At 35.1% G+C, this 19,340-nt stretch overlaps 1 protein-coding gene across 3 annotated transcripts in view; it reads right to left on the bottom strand.

Moving 5' to 3' along the window:
• Positions 1–204: 204 nt before the first annotated feature.
• SNX29 (sorting nexin 29) overlaps positions 205–19,340 on the bottom strand; it is a 134,616-nt gene continuing 115,480 nt past the window's right edge. Inside the window, exons 21-22 of one of the 3 annotated variants that reach the window (XR_003500765.3) lie at positions 3,312–5,401; positions 205–1,933 (exon numbers count right to left, since the gene is read on the bottom strand). Coding sequence is in view for 1 of the 3 variants with exons in the window: in XM_005018445.6 (XP_005018502.1) it covers positions 5,272–5,401 (130 nt within the window). In the remaining 2 variants the exon portion in view is untranslated. Of the gene's footprint in view, positions 1,934–3,053; positions 5,402–19,340 lie in introns of those variants that run through there. The other 2 variants (XM_005018445.6, XM_005018446.6) reach the window with 2 other exon arrangements.

A 19,340-nucleotide genomic window follows, 5' to 3' on the forward strand; every position in this document is an offset into this window, starting at 1 on the left:
AATGTTCTATATATGTGATTATAAACTGAAATATTCCAGATTTCTGTCAATAAATATGGCTTCTTGTAAGACGATATAAGATTATTTAACAAATTAAAGTCTGACATCTATGTACATCATTCTAGAAACTCATTGAAAAAATGAACAAATCACAGAATCATTTACGAGACAGCTGAAAAGACCAAATAAGGTATAAACATACTCTATTTCAAATGTGAAAAGATGTTATTTTTTATTTTTGTCCTTGTAAAGTAGTATATTTCAACCAGATTACAACAAAGTTACCACAGGATATTTAAAAAAAATACAAGAAAGTATTTAGAAAATTATATATGTACATTTGCTTAAAAATTCTATAATGTAAACATTAGCATAACAAGATAAAATAATATTACAAACCATTTATTAATACTTAGGTGAATACTGTACATATATATGCTTTAGAATTAATACAATTTTTCTTACAGTTTAAAAGGAACAAAAAAAAAAAAATTCCCCAAAATCAAAAGGGAAATCCAGCTTCTTTACTTGCCAGCAGGTTTGGTCCCACATACAAGATACTTAATTGTTTATCTCAGTGTTCAGGAAGAAAGAAAATGCAGCTTTTCAGAATTAGATATTCAACCAAATTTGCATTTCTGTAATTTTTAGTGTCCTGAATAGCTAACACTTTTCTCAAGAAACCAACTACCACAGTCTAACTTCTGTCATGACACAGACAGCAGTTCTGAAACCTTGTTAAGCAAACTGATTCCTCCTACATGGAATTGCAATACATTTGTTTAGATGGAAAAAAAAGTATTTTTTAAGTCCTGATATTTGCAGCAATTTGTAAATATGGAAATTCATTCCTCTCTAAACATTTCAATGGTGTTTTCTATGCCATTATTAACCAAAAAGTAAGCTACTATCATTAATTAGAAGTATGCTCTGATTATCTATGTTATCTATAATTGGACAGAATAAATAAAAGTACAATTAGTGCAGAGTAGGAAATAAATGAAATGTACAGTATCAGACCACTGTGTAGAGAAAGTTTTTATCTTCCATTCAATATGTGAAACACCAAGCAGCTTAACTGATATTTCTATATTTCATATATATATAATTTCATACATCAAAGTTATTCTTTCAATACATAATGCTAAGAAACTACAGAAATGGCTACATATTCATCAAATTAATATTCCATGTAGTGATACAAGGTGTTGACTGAAATATCCTAACCTACAGAAATTGAAGGAGAAAAATCTTTACTCTCTTGAGTTGTTTAACCACTTTTCCAGAAGTGACATAAGCTCCAATACAGAAATATTGTTGTTTCCAAGGAGAAAAATGTGTTTGCAAAAAAGAAAAAAAATCTTCCTCTTTCTTTTAAACTGCTGTTCCACAGGCTTTTCTTGGGAATTATAAGCAGGTAACTGTATTTCTATCCACAGGTACAGATTATCTGTCCTCAGAATTACAAAATATTCTTGTAATTCTCCACAAGTGTGGAAGGGGGTAGGCTGAACATTTGAAATGGCAAGAAATTTATAGCAGAACTATGATTCCTGCCTGTTTTGAATCAAAGAGAACAACATCCATGTCTGAAAGCACTAATAACTGATTCTGTTAACAAAATATCATTTTTTAAATCATTAGTATGTCCTGACAGACAGTATCAGTAGTTCACGTGGGGCTTACTGAGTCTCATTTATTATTAGCTTGCTGCTCTGAGACAGTCAACCCCATTTATTAGCAGGTTCTTATTAATTAATTTGTCAGCTACCATGCAGATATCGCTCTATACAATAAAACATTTTGTAATACAAAAAAAATGTACCTTAGCAATGGGTCACAATTTTGAACCAATTATCTTTAATACTGTTATGTCCTTTCTCTAAATACTTGTATTAATCCAGTCACGAAGGTTTATGACTTGTAGTAGGTTCTGTAAGATAGTATATATATAATCTGATTACAACTATCACATCAACAACATATTCCATAAAAAAGACTGGCTTTGAAATTATTAATCTTCCTAAGATGTGATTTAATGGACATATCAATTTAAGCCTTTATAACTATGCCAATATCCTGCCTCATATAAACCTTGGAAATTTATTATAATTACTGAGAAACTTGATTTAATGCAAAAGCAAAGCCAATACAATGCATTCTCTATTATAAATGATAAAATCTCTAAATAGATGAGGTTCTCAAAAAACACAGTTAAAAATTATTTAATTTATACTAATACTGATAGACAATCACATCTGCAAAAGATGCAAGTCTTGCCTGACATGTATTTCTTAGGAAATTGTTCATTTTGCATGTGATAAGAGAACAGCATTAAAACTAAAAAGTAATGCCATTTATTTTCACAATTTATTTTGAATAGTCATTAAAGAATCCAGATGACCAGTATGTCTAAATATAAAACAGAACTGAAATGGAAATGATACTGCAAGTTTCTCCACACTGCCTCATACCATGCTGTAGTCCAAGGCTTGCAGGAACAACAGGGATCAGATTGGCCTGAGCCCTCTATTCTGTGATTATGGAGATGTTCAAGAACTGGTTGCACCCATCAACTCACTGTGCATAAGCCGTAGAGCGGATATAAAGATTTAAGAGCTCTCAGATAGTACAAAAATAAAAAATAAATGAGATGTACAAAAATGGTAACTAAATGCATGGCATTAGGTGACACAGGAGGAAGTGGTATGATCACTCAATTGGTAGAATCATTGCTACAGTTACAGGTATTTTATAAAAGCAATATATCCATCCTAGGATTCTTAATAACAGCTGGTCATCCTTCGTCAACAGACTTCCCTGATTTTGTAAATAAATGAAAAAGTGGAACATGTGACAGAGAATTACAATTCTCAGAAAGACAGGGCATTTTAGAATGTCCTGAGGTGCTAAAAATGTGGGCATTCACATATGTTGACAGATATCAACACCTATCTCCTTGCAGTCATGCAAGCACCTTACTTCAGAAGTAACCAGGTGAATAGGGAAAGCTGACTTGTGAAGAAAGGCTTAATTTAATTAGCTTCTGAGAAAATGGATTAGTAATGCACCCACTACCCTACCTTGTATCACAAGGCAAACATTGCAGACTGTAATCTTAGGAGCTGATACACAATTCAGGTAAAGTTAATAAAGAACAATTTGTACACAGTAAACAAGCTTAGTATTTTTGTGTGATCTACATACATACATTAGAAAATAAAAGAAACAAAATAATGAGGAATGAAATAAGAGCCAAACTAAAAAAAAAAATAGTAATAATTTAGGCTATGCTAATTGAGAATTCTTACCATTTGCAACTTTCTGAATAAGGAATCCTTTAATTTGTGACTTATTTCCTGAAAATGAATACAGCCTCACATGACAAACAGATAAATCACAAAGCATACCACACTACGATTTCTTTCAGATTTACTTGCAATTCAGTGTTAATAGATGTGTCATATTTCTACTAAACAAGGCTCTATTTTCTGAAAAGTTAATTTAAAATTGTTTCCAAGTGGGACCATCATTACAGCTACTTTTCCTTCCAACGAAGGCAAACTTTAATGTGTCAGCAGTGTATCAGACTGAAGAGTTTGGAGAGGTGTTAGCTGACTAGATACACACTTTCCATCCTTCTTCAATAAATGTGTTGTTTTAGTTTACACAAAACACCAATAATTATTTACCTTTTAATAAAAATAAATAAATAAATAAAAATGGCTAGCTCCCAAGCTGCCCTTTTGGATTCTGAATTTTGTACCAGCCCACAGACACTACTTGCTGTATGTAATGAATCCCTACTTGAGAAGTGTCGCAAAACGACTGGACCATGCTTGGCTAAAGAATACACAATGGTCACAGGTCTGAAAAGCAGAAGTTCCAGTTTGCCAGAACTTTGATAGAGCACTGATGTAAAGAGTTTATTAATCATCAGTTGTTGTTGGGGTGGCTTTTTTTTTCTCTTGCAGGGTAACATGAGATTTCATGATCTACTGATGGGAGAATTTAATAAAATTAACAGATAATAAAATGACAAGATACACCATGTTAATGCTCTCCAAAAGAAAAACTTCTGAGAAGAAAGATATTCTTACACAACGGAAAACCAGAATACAATTGATAGAAAATTTCAGTGTGCACTGCTTAAACTTAATGAAGAAAGGAAGATAGCTGACACATAATTAACTGCCTGTGGCAGTACAGCTAATGGATGCTGAACTGGATTCCAGTTAATCCATGTCAGGACTTCCATCACTTGTAATAATTCTTGTCAATTTTTTTTTTTCAGTTACTCTTGCAGCAGTACCATCACAGATTACTGTTCAGCGAGAGGTGATGGGTAACAGGCACTTTCATTACAGGCAATTCTTAATTATCACTATGTGAAGGATTTTTAAAAAGAGTAAGAATTCCAGCTGCCCAGTTAATGATGAAGGACTGTTCTGTAGCATCAGTGACAAATTAATAATAAAATATAACCCAAGACTTGAAAACACTTTTGTATCATGCTGATTTTGTATATACTTGTGGTGGTTTGTAGAAATTAATAATATTGCACCCAGCCTTATAGCAAGACTGAAATTTCACTAAGAATTATTACATTCTCTGATTTTAAAGAATTACTTCCCACAAATGAAAGCTATTGAGAACACCTAACTAGAAACATAGAAAAGCTATTTTTACACCTGTACTGTTTTTCCCTTGTCACCTACTTTGTCAAGTTTTTTTAAAAAAACTTTTGTGTGTATCAGAGGTTTACAATAATAATTAAAAAAAAGTATTTCTATTTACAAAAGGTAATAAATTAGTGAGGTTCTTTCAAGCACATCTTTCTGACATATTAAGTAGTAATAATCATAACTGTTCTTTAAGGAAAATAAATTGTGGTGACACGATACCCATGTCTGGACCAGAAAAATGTACATGTAGAAAGTGAGACAAAACAATACAAACAAGGAATTCAGAAGAATGTAACTTCAGAAGAACAAAGGAGAATATGTGCAATGCAGCTTCAGAAAACAAATAAAATGCCTATCTGTTTGCTGAGCCCCAGTGAAGAGCTCTTGCATTCCTTTTGAGAAAGTGATTACTGCCTTCCAAAGTATTTAATCAGGATATGACCCTTAGTTATGAATGTCTCCTTTCAGGATTTAAGTTGATGCAGCTGTAGTCTCTTCAGGAGCTTAAATTATAAATATAAGCTAGGAAGGAATCACAGAGCAACTTAAAGTACATGGTTCCAGCATTCACAATTACGAAAAAGGGTCAAAGATCACCACTCTGAGGTTCCAGGCTTCGGGGCTCTCTTTGATGGCTGCGAGACAGTTTAGGGAAACGGGTAGTCACTCTCGAGCGGTTGATTTTGCTTACTGGTTCTCCAGAAGGTGGAATGTCACTAGGAAGAAAAGAAAAAGACAGAAGTAACTAGTTTATGTTATATGCAAACTATTAAGTCGTTACTCTCAACATGAAAAAAGCAGATGTTATGAGAGCCTGGCACATGACTGCAAAGTACAGCACACATCTTCAACTACACAGAATTGCATTCTTTCTACTGGTATCTCAAGTGTGAATTACAAATGAGCTCTTTCAGAAATGAGAACTAGTAGAACTTTCAATACTTTATGGAAGACTGCAAATTACAGGATAAAAGCGTATCTCTATGGGTTGCAGTTCAGAAATGGTGGTATAAGCATTTTGAAGTGATAAAAGTACAAGCAAAATAGACAAGAGCTTGCATGATGCTCTACTTAACAATCCTCTAATTATGGATGGATGTATCATCACGTGATGAAGTGTATTAGCAATACATCCCTGTTGGGAATTCTTCAGTCTCTTCTGACCCACAACAGACTATAGTCTTAGATGAATGAGCCTTTTTGAAAAGGCTCTGAGAAGAAATACATTAAGTTCAACAACAAGCAGTAACAGAAAATTCCAGCTTACCTAGGTGATATTCAGAGGCTATAGACTCCTCGGAAAACTACAGTATAAAGGGATAGCATTGTACTTTTGCCATTCTCTTAGAGGACTCCACATGGTTTTTAATTATGCTTCTTAAGTACAGATCAATAAATAAAACTAAATTTTGCATATTGCAACTCAGCTAGGCAATAAAATTACACAGCATACAAAGTCAAATGTACTTTTATAATTAAAAAAAAATGTAATAACTATCTTCAGAGTGAGTTAATAACAAGTCAATAGTGGAAGAATCTGCAGTTCTTGCCATATTAAATAAATACACATATATGATATATGTATATATTTAAAATCACTGAATTTACCCTATGTAGTTCCCTTTCTCCTGCAGTGACTTTCCTCCCAGCTCAGACAGCCCTATAAAAGCTGTAGGCACATGCAGGCTCCACTCAAGCTCTTTGAACACCTTAGAGATCTTAGCAAAGCAAAGGCCTTTAACAAGTCCTGGGACTGAGTGGAAAATTCACTTGCAGGAAGCAGAGTATTCCTGAAAGACAGGGTATCACTGGTAGCCATTACCTTTGAAACTACAACGCCCATATTTGCTGCTATTTGCTAAATAGTAATAAAGCAGTACAGAGAAAAATGTGTCCAATTCAGATGTTTAACATGAACAGAAAACAATAGGAGTATTTTTAATGACAGTGTATTTTACTTGTCTAGCTTTCCTTGCAGAACAGCCTAAAGTAACAGTTAAAATAATAAGTTAGATTTTTCTGAATTAAGATTCACTATACACATAATATTGAGTCTTCCTAGGTAACTAGGAATTTCTTCACATGAAAAAACTGCATAAAACACCTGTGGTATACACCTTCATCTTCTTTAATAACAAGAATAATAATCTAGATCTTTAATTCTATATTTTTCTTGTCAATAAAGTCCAAGCTATGCAATTAATTTACCATATGTTATTAATTCTTGGTTGCCAAGGATAACAGGACTTCCAAACCCAGTCCTATGATAAGTTATTTTGAAACTCAACATTGCTATCTCAGATGCTGTAGAAAATTTTGATCATTTGAATCCAATTTCAGCTATGCTAATTATCATGGATTGCTTTCAGTAACATGAATATCGTTACTCTTTATACTATTTATTCTCTCATGTTTTCTATGTATTCTCTAGTGTTTATAGAACAGCATGGGGTAGTGGTTTCAGAGGGCTGTGATTTTGTATTAAGTGTGTATCTTTCAGAACATGTAAACATAAAAGCTTCTAAATATCAAATATACAATGAAATTAAAACATTTTTTTGTCTTGTTGGACTTTTCTCAAAATAAATTAGGTTAATTTGCCAGCAGGATGGACACCGCTGATAGTGCTTTAGTTCTGTCAGGCTGACAGACAGCTACTTTGTGGCTGTATGGTAGTTTACATTGCAAAAGAAAGCACTGTGTTGTGTGCAATTACTATAATTTGGTGATTGCTTTTTTGAAACTACATTTTAATACTTAAGCTCCTCCTGCTGGCACATCCACAAAATGACATTAAGGTCAGCCCAACGCAGAAGTCACTCTTCCCTTGTGGAAGAAAAATACCATTAAAAGAAAAAAGTGCAAAAGATGCAAAATGAATTCCCCTAAAAGGAAGAAATATGAACTAATATCCATCTGTCTTCATAAGAATGGCTGAGATAGTTAGATCATTTTAGGATGGCTGCATGATCACTGATTTATGTAAATAAATAAATAAAAATCACAAGTAATTCTGCTAATTTAAATGATACTACTCCTAAACTAGATTTATCTAATAATCAAATTAGAGCTAATTTGTCTTAAATGTCTAAGCTAATTTTTATCATTACAATCCAAACTCTAAGATAAATCACTGTGTTACACAGATTTACAGAAAGCAGTTTATAACCAAGGAATTATATCTTCATGCATCCAGCACAAAAAGACAAACAAGAGCTGAAACAATTTCAGCTGTTATTGCTTGTTGGCCTGATCCATTTGCATGGAAATGGAGGTTGTATGATGACAAAAGGTTTAAAGTATTTAGAGAGAGAATTCATACATTAGTCAAGTATATATCTGAAGTTCCTTTCCTTCCTCCCTACTTCAAAAACTCATGCCATCTAACTTACTTATTTTAGCTCTAGCTTTTTGCTCTGCAATTAAAACCAAACTTTCAAAGAATACCCAGAAAGTATAACAACTAAACTTGGGAAAAGAATGAACAACCCCCCTCAAAACCAATGGTAATAAAGGAGGAGGGGAAGATTATTCTTCCACCTCTTCTGTCTATTGTTACCAGATTTAACAATTCTAGCTCTGGCCTTGAGGTCAAATGATACTTATAGAGTCTCTGGCATTAAATGAGACACTTTTGTCCAGAGACACTGCTGGACAGTTCGGCAGGTCAGATATTCTATGAACTCTTGGGCAGAACTATGAGCACCTTATGGCAATCCTACCAGTTCTTCTGGCAAATGCACATGAAGATGAAATTGGAACACTTGTTCTCAATCTATTTTTAACAATTTGCATTTTGGACTGAGGAAGAACCTACATGCAATGTCTTCAAATCCACTTTCTCATTTGTCTCATTCAGTGAAAGCAGTCTTTCAGTTAGTATTTTTGGGCATGATTTAGGGTTCACCCATAGCTGACAGTTTTATTCAGACTAAAATACAAATTTAAAATATGTAAATCTAAACCAGAATGTAGTTATTTTAGAATAACTGTTCCAGAACAGCTACCCCCAGTCCCTGTGATAAGCACTTACTCTTCAAGTCTACATCTGATATCTGAGCTACACCACTTCAGTTTTAACATAATATTCTCCTTTTTATTCTATTACCTTCTTAGCCACTGAGGTCCTAACAGGGTTTAATTTTCCAGACTGAGTCTGGCAGGCATCTGGACACTTGCCAGGCATGAACCTGTTCAGCAGTGGAATGCTCAAGCACTAGAGGCTCCAGTTCTCTGCATTCTCACCTTGTCCCAGTCTGAAGAGAAAAGCATCCTGCTGAGAATCAATTTCTTCTTCCCACCAGGTCACTGTTTAGCTTTTAAGCATTCATGATTGATCTGCTCAGCGTTTGTTTGGCTACCAATTCAGATGCATTGATTTTGTCTAGGTGTCAAGTTCTGCCTGAGGTGCATCTATAGAAAACAGCTTAAAATAACTAGTCTTTTTAATCAGCTTCTGGTTTCTTCATACCCTTCATTCATTGGCTCTCCATGTATCAAAATGTAAAGCATGCTTTGTGTGCTTTTCTTTACATGCACCTGGAACCGCAGCATTCTTTTAAATGACATCATGAACATTTACATAAAGAAATTTATTTCTCATCTCCTTTTCTACTCTTCAGAATAAAATTAGAGAGAGAAGTAAAAATAAAGTAACATGCCTGAAATTGGAAATACTTTCAGTCTGAATAACAGTCTGAAATTGCAATAGAATATAGAAGCAATAAGCACATCCGGGTAGTGTAGAAAAGCTTAGGATCAGGTTGTTCACGTATCTCGCATGGAAATGCATCTCTGGAGACACTCATGATCCTAGCTTTGCCTGAGTTGTGTTAAACATCTCATGAAAAAAAAAAAAAAACATCAGCAGGCAGATAAATTTGATGACTTTTTGTTGACAGTTTCTTGTGTGATTCATATTTTCATTTGTCATGATAATCGAATTGCTGGTTAAAATCCCGATACTTAATGTGGTAAACTTGATTCAGTCAGCAGGCCTCCTCAAAAAGGTAATATTAAACAAGGCTTATACTATATGATGAGGTCCTTATTAAAAAAGTGTAATTCTGATCTGCCAGTACACACTTTAGCACCTTCTTCTGCCAACTACAATCATCTCTAACAGTTGCTTAGTGGCACTATTAACTAAGACTCTGACTTCATCAAATCATTTTGTATACTTTAGTAACTCCTGTTACTCTGGCTAATATATTTGTTTCCAGTTGCTGAAGTGTAAAAATAATTGGAGCCACATTCCTATCTTCATTTCCAATTATACAGAAAGGAAATACAACTATTAATGAGAAGCAGTGATCTTCATCTATTAATACAAATGACTGGGCTGGGAAGTTTAAATAGTCAACTGTTTATAGAAGAAATAGAACAACATGGGTAAGATAATCCCTCTATAGTGTAATTTGGCATTAAAATTCCTGAAGACACTCTATTAGAGCAAAGTTGTCAAGTTAAAACAATTATTAAAACAATTCCCTTCAAGATTAGAACTGAATTGACCAAGAAATGAAGAACATTTATTCTAATATTCTATTCATCTGCTTTATTAAAATGCAACTCCTTCTACTTCAAAATACACACTTCTACAACACAGTATTCATAGTATATTCAATCTCTTCTTGCTGTGAAATAATTTCCAACTCGTAATCATGCTTAAATTTGTTATAATCAAAATGATCCTAACTTGAATGTTCTCATGCTACAAATGAGTTTCCGTATCAGCATGAAGACTTTCTTCATAAACATCATCTGCATTGATACTTGATTTTTTTTCCATAAACCATGACACTTTACAGAATTCTGATGATTGGACCTTTTTTATTCCACTGACTTTACTTTGAATTTGGCATACCAAGATACTAACTGTCCAGTGAATGTTTAGAATGCATTAGTCACAATCTATGAAGTGAGGACTACCCATGTGTAATTTTGGATGGCACACACACTCTTTCATTCAGGAAATGCTCAGAACCCTACAAGAATCACCTTTCACCAGTTAACATCTAAGCACCTAAAGTGTATTACATCTGGGAGTGGTTATCTTAGCTGAAATACCACCAAAAATGGAAAATAATGATTGAATACAGTTTTGAAGCAAATGATCCCTTCACAACTAACTAGAAAGCCACAAATCAAAAATCAATGAACATGTATATAAGAGAAAGTTCACTATAATGTACTACTTATTAATATTGACATAATTATTCTGTGTATTGCAATGACTAGTTAAAGGTGGCAAGTTTGGCTACTGTATCCATTTTCCCCCAGGAAACAGCATTCTTCTCTACGGGGGTTAGCCGAATTTGAGTAAGCATTATAATCTACCACTTCTCAGTGAAGTGTAAGTGAATGAACAAATGGTTTAGAAGCATAACGTGTTCCAAGGTTGTTCATATAAAAGGTAGTATTTGCTTTCAGAAGAACAGTGTTTGGTGAATATCTGGATTTGCCTTTTCCTGTTAGTACTGTAATTATCTTTAAGGAAAGCGGAGAAAGCTCTAGGATACATTTCTATTAAAAACCACTGAGGTAACTAAAAACAGAAGACCTGCATCAGGATTCACAATGTACGTGAAAATAAATGGAGTAAAATTCCTGTTTGACGAGTAGCAATTTCAGTGTGCTGAGACAGCAGTGCTTTACAGGGAGGCTAGCCAGACACCTCCTCCTCCATATTCACAAGTTGTTTGCATTGAAAAGTGACACGGAGACAACTTTAATTACCAAATTAGCTTCTAAACAGCCCATGATCGATACGTTTGGCATTGGAAATAACAACAGAAAGCTTACAGGAAGTGTGTTCTCAGACATTAGCATATATGAAGCCAGTAAAAGGCATTATATATTTACCACTCTAACCTACACACCTCTTCTTTACCCAGAAGAGGGAAAAAAAAAAACAAAAACAAAACAACAACAAAAAAAAAACTTCCATCTTTCATGCCAAATGGTGAAAAGAGAGATTTACCATCTCTTCTAATTTGCCTAATTGTGCCAATAGCATAAAGAGGAAGAATCTGAAAACTTGGAAAGTTTCTTCTCACCTGTCAATGCTTATCATTGCTACTGAGCTCACTAATACACTTAGAGTAATTTCAGTGAAAACCTGGTTCCTATTTCTGATGCACTGCACCATGTCTGACTTTTAACCCGCAACACCACGTAACCTAGCCTCTTGGGGGACGATGCCCTGAGACCTGAGGGCTGGCAGCACTGCAGCAGTGACTGGTTTCCCATCCTGGAATCCTGCCACCTACATTTCCCTGTAGAGAAGCTTTGTGCCTTCCATGTTCCTTCACTCTTCTTGACTCCAAATTCAGCCAGGCAAGAATATTTGCCCACAAGCACTAGCACTTACACTTTTCAGGATAGTTTAAATAGTCTCCACTGGAATAACATAACTTATCTGTCTTTGCTTAGTTTTGCAAGTAAACTGCCCGTCATAAAAAGGCACCTGCACAAATTGCCACGTTTATTTCATTTTTAAAAACAAAACCCTTTTTTAAAAATTACCATAACAACAAATGGAATTATAAAGAAAAGTTGTGATCGATACATTGTGTTTTGATCTCCCAAGAAAGTGCTTGAGTTTTAATTGCTCCATCAAGTTAAGAGGTATCAGCTGCTTTTCTCAAGTATTTTTCATTTCTCATGAAGATTACACCATGACATTAATATAGGCAACGAGGCAGAAGAGAGCTGACATGACCATTCTCATGGCACATCTAGACGTGTCCCTGAAATATCATAATGTTTCTGGAAGATATGCTAGCAATAATAAAAAGTGAAGAACAGTGCTTTATAGCCGTTGCCTTTTTTTTTTTTTTTTTTTTTTTATAATACTAAGGGCAAGTTCCTGCAGCCCAACCAGAAGCTTGATACTAATAGAGATTCATGACCTAAAAACTTGAAAATATAGGATGTTTTCACCTCAATCTTTGGGAGCTTTTTGATTGTTCTTAACTTTAGACTTATTTTTAGTTTCCCTAAGCTAAAATATTTCAAATTGAGTTGGATAGCACATAGAAATAGAGCACCTGCAGCTGGAAACAATCACAGAGAGGGATTTGAGACTTGGCATACTGAAATTAAATGTGTGCTCTCCAAATAAACAAAAGTAATCAAGATGGGAAAATATGTATAAGTACAGAATTAAGTACTGTCAACAGAGTAACAAGGGAAATGCTGACTTTGTTCTTGGTAATGAAGACAAGGACTAATGTTTATATTTCATCCAACACAGAAAAGGAAGCTAATCAAAGAAGGTATGATGCTGCCTGGTAAATAACTCTGGGAGCCAACTTGGGATGCAACGTTCCTGTTGGATTAGAGAAAAACTAAACAGACAGCAGGCAGGCCAGCATGGAGAAGACCACAGTAGTCAGCAACCAAATCAGACTTTCTGTTTAGTCAGATTTCAATTATTTACTCTGTAAGAAAGAAACAAAATGTCAATGATAAACATACCCCCACTCCCCCAATGTTTTGTTTGTTTTTTTTTAAACCCACAAAGTTAACCTGAATCAAAATTTGCTGCCATCTCCAGTAGGATTTAAACACACAGTAACTTGCTGGCCATAAGCTCCTGAAGCTCCAGTGCAGTTCTCCAGGTATCATCAGATTCAGAACCTTTACAAAGTAAATCATCTTGGTCCCTCTCTAATGCAGGTGCAACTTTGCCAAACTGTTTAAAATAAAAATAAATGAACTGCAATTTAGGACAACGGTCATCAGCTGTGACTCATGTTGCTGGCAGCTGTTTAAGTGCAACTGCAGTGCTGGAGTACATCTGCACAGCCACTGGGCAGGAGCAGCCTGGGGGTTGCTCAGTGTTCCATTTCTCAGTTACGTGAAGAAGCTTGTTCTTAGCTACATAAAGCAGCAGCAGAAATGGTTGCTGCCCATCTAGATTTGATCCATTAGGAAGTTATGGGATCACTAGAAAGTCACTTTCACTTTTGCCTATGAACTCCCCAGGAAGCTGTTCTTCTTGTCTCTCTAAGCTTTGTGGCTTTCAGCCACTTCAAGACTTTGGCATTGGCAAGACTAGCCAACCTTGATAGAGGACGTTTTATGGCTTTGAATAGATGTCAAGCTAAACAGCAACTGAAAAAGCTGCTGAGATATCACCTTCCCTGGTTTAGAAATGGATCAATGAAACATTGTATGTAAAAATCAATATTATACATGAATGGTACAGTACCAGGAGGCAGTGAGATGATGGAGAAGTTTATCTTTTTTGGGATACTCCAGCTTTGCAAACAGCAGGAGGAGAGAAAAGTCTTAAAAGATACCATACACAGCACATGCCTATGGTTCCTCCTTGCAAGATTACTGTATGGTCCTGAAAAGCAAAGGCCTACACTGACACAATGTGAAGACTATTTAGCCCTAACACAGGTGATATACATCAACGTAACTGCAGTAACAACAGTTCTACAGTTGGATATCAAAGCATTTTTTCCTCTTACACATACAGCTACCCTGTGCTTAAAAAAAGCTGGGTGCTGGGGTTTATTGGAGTCCCCAGGATTTAGATTCATTTGACTCAGCTATAGCACTAACAGTAAAAACAAGATAAATTATTCAGTCTGCCTGACAATACAAACCAGTCCCATTTAATTTCCCTTTGGTCATACCTAGCTGTTCTCAATAGGCAGTGCTTCAGGATTTATCTCCTTATTTTGTAGAAGTCTTCTACTGAAAGACTTTAAAAGGAGTCAGACATTCAGAGCTGTTCAGTATATTTATGACTTGCCCAGAAACTGTATTAAGACTAATAAATTAAATCTCTTATAAAGAATTAATTTATGAGTTCTTACAGCTTAGAATAAAATCCCAGAAAAAAAGATATTAGTTAAAATAGACACAGATTAGTAAGAAACGGGCTTTTTGGCTCATTTTGCAGTTGCAAAATTAAACGATTTTATGCAAGCTGTTTACAAGGCACAGATTTCTAACATTTTCTACAGGGAACAGCGATCTCTGCACATCCACGTATTAGCGGTTCTCATTCCCATACATCAGGCATTTCACTAAACTCTTAAGTGCAATTGCATTACACTTAAAATCTTAATCTAAAAATAAGCCTTCATAATGCTGTTGGTATAATCAACCTCTGGGGCACTGTGTAATTCATATGTGAAGATAAGATAAAAAGTGACTCTGGTCTGCTCTCGGAGACAGTGACATCAGCCATCCCAGTACAAATCCTTCCTGTAACTTCTGACTAAAACGGGGTTATTTTAGCAAGAGTAAACTGAAGAAACCTGTTTCACTATAAAACAGATCTGCATTAGGACTTGACAATCTGCAGCTCCTCTGAGTACATCATCATAGACAAGAATAGTCTGATGTTATACTTAGACCCAGTACTCCAGTCATGTCGTCCCTGGACCATACCATGTTGGCCATACCGAAACAGCTGGTGGATCAAGCACGGAGAGAATAGGTATGCATTTTCTGCATGCTGCAGATGAACTCCACGATGAAGTTACCTCTATTATTTCTGCACAGACCTCAATAGCTGAGGTCATTTTGCAATTTTGAACTGCCATTTGGACTAATTTGTCCCTATAGAGAATGTATTTGGAGACCTCTGAAGCATTCTCACAAAGTTCCTAAACAACAAGCAACAACTATTTTCATTACTAATTTGTTAATGAGGTGAAGTGATACGGCAGGGAAGTAAAGACAATCATGCATACCATTAATTTTTGTTACTAATGGATGAGTGCCTATAATTACAATAAGTTATTCTAAAATTCTGCTAACTTTTCATGGATTCTGCTGTCACCACAGAAGTGCCAAATCTATTAAAAATACATCATAAAAATAGCATCTGAAATACAACAGAATTCAATGGGCCCTGTTTATAGCTGGCAGATTAACAAAGCCAAGAGACAAAGCTTCTGTATGATGTTTTGAATTTCAGTGATGGCCTGTAGCTAATTCATGCTGTTTTCACATGAGGGACTGATGGCTGCTGAAATATTTTTCAATATGAGTTCAAATGAGGAAAAGAAATAACCCACCTCCTTTTGAAAAACCATGCAGTTAGGCATAAACAAACTTGTTATGGTCTGAATTAAAGCCAAGTACACACACAAGTACAAAGACACCTCCCTCACGAAGATTGTTTGCCTCATTTATTTGAATGGATGCATCCATTTACCCATTACTGTCAGCATTGCACAGAAAGGAGTATGAATAAGCACTGGAAGACTGCAATGTAAGAGGTATAAACTAATTTTTCTAGACCACATTTTCTCAAGTATTCCTTACAGTTTCCTATGTTAAGAGAAAGGAATAGAGCTTATATATCCATCTGTCAGCTTGACTTCTGAAAAGTCTTTTAGAAAGACTTTTGTCTTTCTTTCTAACTCTTCAAAATCTTCAAAATTTCTACTTGGGAACAATAATTAAACTTAATATTTGGTTGAATTCCCAGCGAAATGTCCATTACAGAATTCTTTGTTTTCTTGCAACACTCAAAATTTAACAATTACAGGAAGAGGAAAAATTTAGAAGTCATGTTGTTTCACTATTTTTTTTTTTTTTTTTTAATCTGCCATTCAAGTAATAATGTAAAATTTACATATGCGGGTATATTTGCACATAAGCTTTCTGATTAAAGGAACAGTGTATTTTCAATAGTTATTCTCCCCCTGGCCTACCACCCCTCAACAGATTCTTCAAGCAAAATTGAACTGAGACGATGACATTTCAGGAGATCTGTAGCAAACATTATGAACTCATGTTTGACAGCTTAGCTTGCGATATTTCTGAGAACGGATTACATAAATGCACTATGCCAAAACTGTTTGCAAATGCCATTCTGTGCCAAAAAAGTGTTTGCAAATGTCACAGAGAACCACCCAATATGAAAAGGGCCCTTTGCTTAATCTACAGTGATTGATTACTTCTGCTCAAGGCCTGATCTTCAGGCTACAGAATACAAACAGTGTTTGACTGATGCTTGCTGTGCCCTACTGTGATTCTCATCAGCAGGAAATGAAAGCATGCAGTGAATTACAAGACTTGTTCATTGTTTTTCAGCATCGGATATCTTGAAAAAATAACATTTTCAATTCCAGAGAGCATCAAAAAGACAACTTAGAGATAAAACAATGAGTATTTGGGAACTGAAGAGAGAACACAGGTCTATTGCCCTGACTATAAGGACATATAGCTAACTTGTTAGGTCATGTTACTCAGATTCTGGTTCCTAAACAACAAATCCACTAAATCATGTTCTCAGTAAAGAATGTTGCTTTGTATATCAACTACACATTTACTGGTCTGTGATTTCTTCCATTCCTCCACTGTTTAGAAAACCTTGGAACAAAAGTGAATTTTTGGATGGTCCGTGTTATTGGAAAATATCTCATCAAGCTTCTCTGTAATAGAATTCAAGCTGAAAATGGCAAGTCACAGTTTCTCTGAACATAAGCCAAACCTGTTGTTTTTCCCTACAGTTATATGATCAGCTCTATCTGGTTCATGAGTTTTTAGGTACATCTTTAATATAGTTAATGGGATTATTTTTATAGTTAGAGATTTCAACTTCTTATGGATTTCCAGATGGAGTTTTGTCTAGGTCATGTCATCCAGGCCCGACCAGAATGGTTTCAAGTGATATGTTTTGCCATGCAGATTGGTTAAAGTCAGTCAGAAGCCTTTCAGTTCTTTTCAATGCACAGATGAAGGTTTAGAAACCACCTCATCCTGTGTTAGAACAGCATGGCTTCCAAAACCTCCTGAAGTGCCACAGTTGCATGATATGCAATTTCCTAATACTTTAAGTGATACAGTAAATTAGAGATTATTTGGTGTTTTTCTTTTTCAGTTCCATTAATCAATTTCTATTCATTCTGTGAACATATATTTAAGTAAATACTTCTCTCTCCAGTTGTACATTTCAAAATCTAATTAAAAATAAAAAAAAAAAATCACCAAAAGTGATTTGGAATATGAAAAGTTCAATGAAGAAATACACGGTGTCATCTACTAAAAGCCCTTGTGCTACACTACCTACCCTAAATCTGCTCTCAGCTGTATGGAGAATGTAACTTGGAAAATTTCTCTTCCTTAAAATTTTTTGGGCTTTTCCAGTACTTTGCCTTTCCAAAAAAGGAGATCAGATTTTGGAGCATTCTATCTCTTGCTGTACACAGTGGAATAATACATTGTTGAAAGGGGTCTGCACTAAGGCATTGTTCTGAAGATCATGAACGGTAACTAAGGGTTATGGATCCCAGAGCTCTCATACCCAGCTGCACTTGCACATAGATTGCTATAACTGACCAGATGGCTTCTTACAAAACAACATGTTTATACAATTAGTTTCCAAAACAATTCATGGTGGCACACTTATTTCCTGCAAGAGACCTGCAGATGGTTCCCTTCCCCTACCTATGAGTTCTCCAAAATATATCTCCTGAACTAGCTGTTATGCAATCTTCCGCTACATATGCTGATATGTGACTGTGAATGTCTAAAGCTGGCAATTTTCTTAAAATAATCTCCATAAAGAGAAACTTAACAAGCAATTATAGATCAGCAAGTTCAAGTGCATCTGTAGAATAAATTTTACAGACTAGTAGGATTTTGTAGAGGAACTCTTTGAAAGACACAATTTCATTATTGAGGATTTATGCAGATTTGGGCCTGGGAAGTCTTGTTTAACTTGTATTCTTTGACAATATAACTGCCATGCTGAACAAGGGTAATTAAGTGGCTATCAATGCATCACGTTTATAATTGTCATGAAGTCTGATATCAGATGGTACCAAGCAGGGGATAATGTAGCTTAGTAGGCACGAAATTGCCTCAGGATGAGGAAATTTTGTGAAAAAAAAAAAAAAAGAAAAAAAAAACATTGTTCCAATGGATCAGAGATACCCATAGGGTGCACACAACCAGACATACAAAGCAGTGATGTACCTCAAACAGTCCTGAACTATCATGCGATGAATCACACACCATCCACTTTTACCGCTATGTATTCATTCTAATAACTGTCACTATAGAGACAATTTAGTGTATTATAGGCTGCTGAGAAATTTAAAATATATATAGAGAAAAAAATTATCTTTATATCAAGTAAAAATATTCCATTTGATTTTTTTTTTTTTTTTTTTTTTTTTGCCAGCTTGCTGCTCTTTGATGATTTGGATGCTATGTAAAAATACGTACTAGGATGTAACAGAATGTGTTTATGGACCTTCTATATCGGAAATTCTGTGCCTATTGTAAAACATTAATAATATTTAGGATTGATTGAAAAGGGGCAGAAGGATGCAGCTGTGGTAGTTTAAAACATAGTAACTCCCACACCATTATACAGTAGGGACGGTATAAACATGTATGTATCTGTACTTCCTTGACTCTCAAAGTTTTGGCATATTCTCAGCTATTGATTATTTGAGTTGCAAATTCCTCTGTGCTCCCCTCTTCTGGAAAAGTCAGCTCCAGTAGAACAGTAGGGCAAATTGTTAGGGACAGAGAAGACAGCCAGGAAATACAGCGTCAAGCTACCACAGGCACACATCTTATCTTGTTTACTACAGAACTTAGGAAAATTCATATAATGAAAGAGGATTAGAGGATTTTATTTTGTATTAGGAATATTTGGAGCAT

Source organism: Anas platyrhynchos, chromosome 15, assembly GCF_047663525.1.
Source record: "Anas platyrhynchos isolate ZD024472 breed Pekin duck chromosome 15, IASCAAS_PekinDuck_T2T, whole genome shotgun sequence".
NCBI classification, from domain to species: Eukaryota; Metazoa; Chordata; class Aves; order Anseriformes; family Anatidae; genus Anas; species Anas platyrhynchos.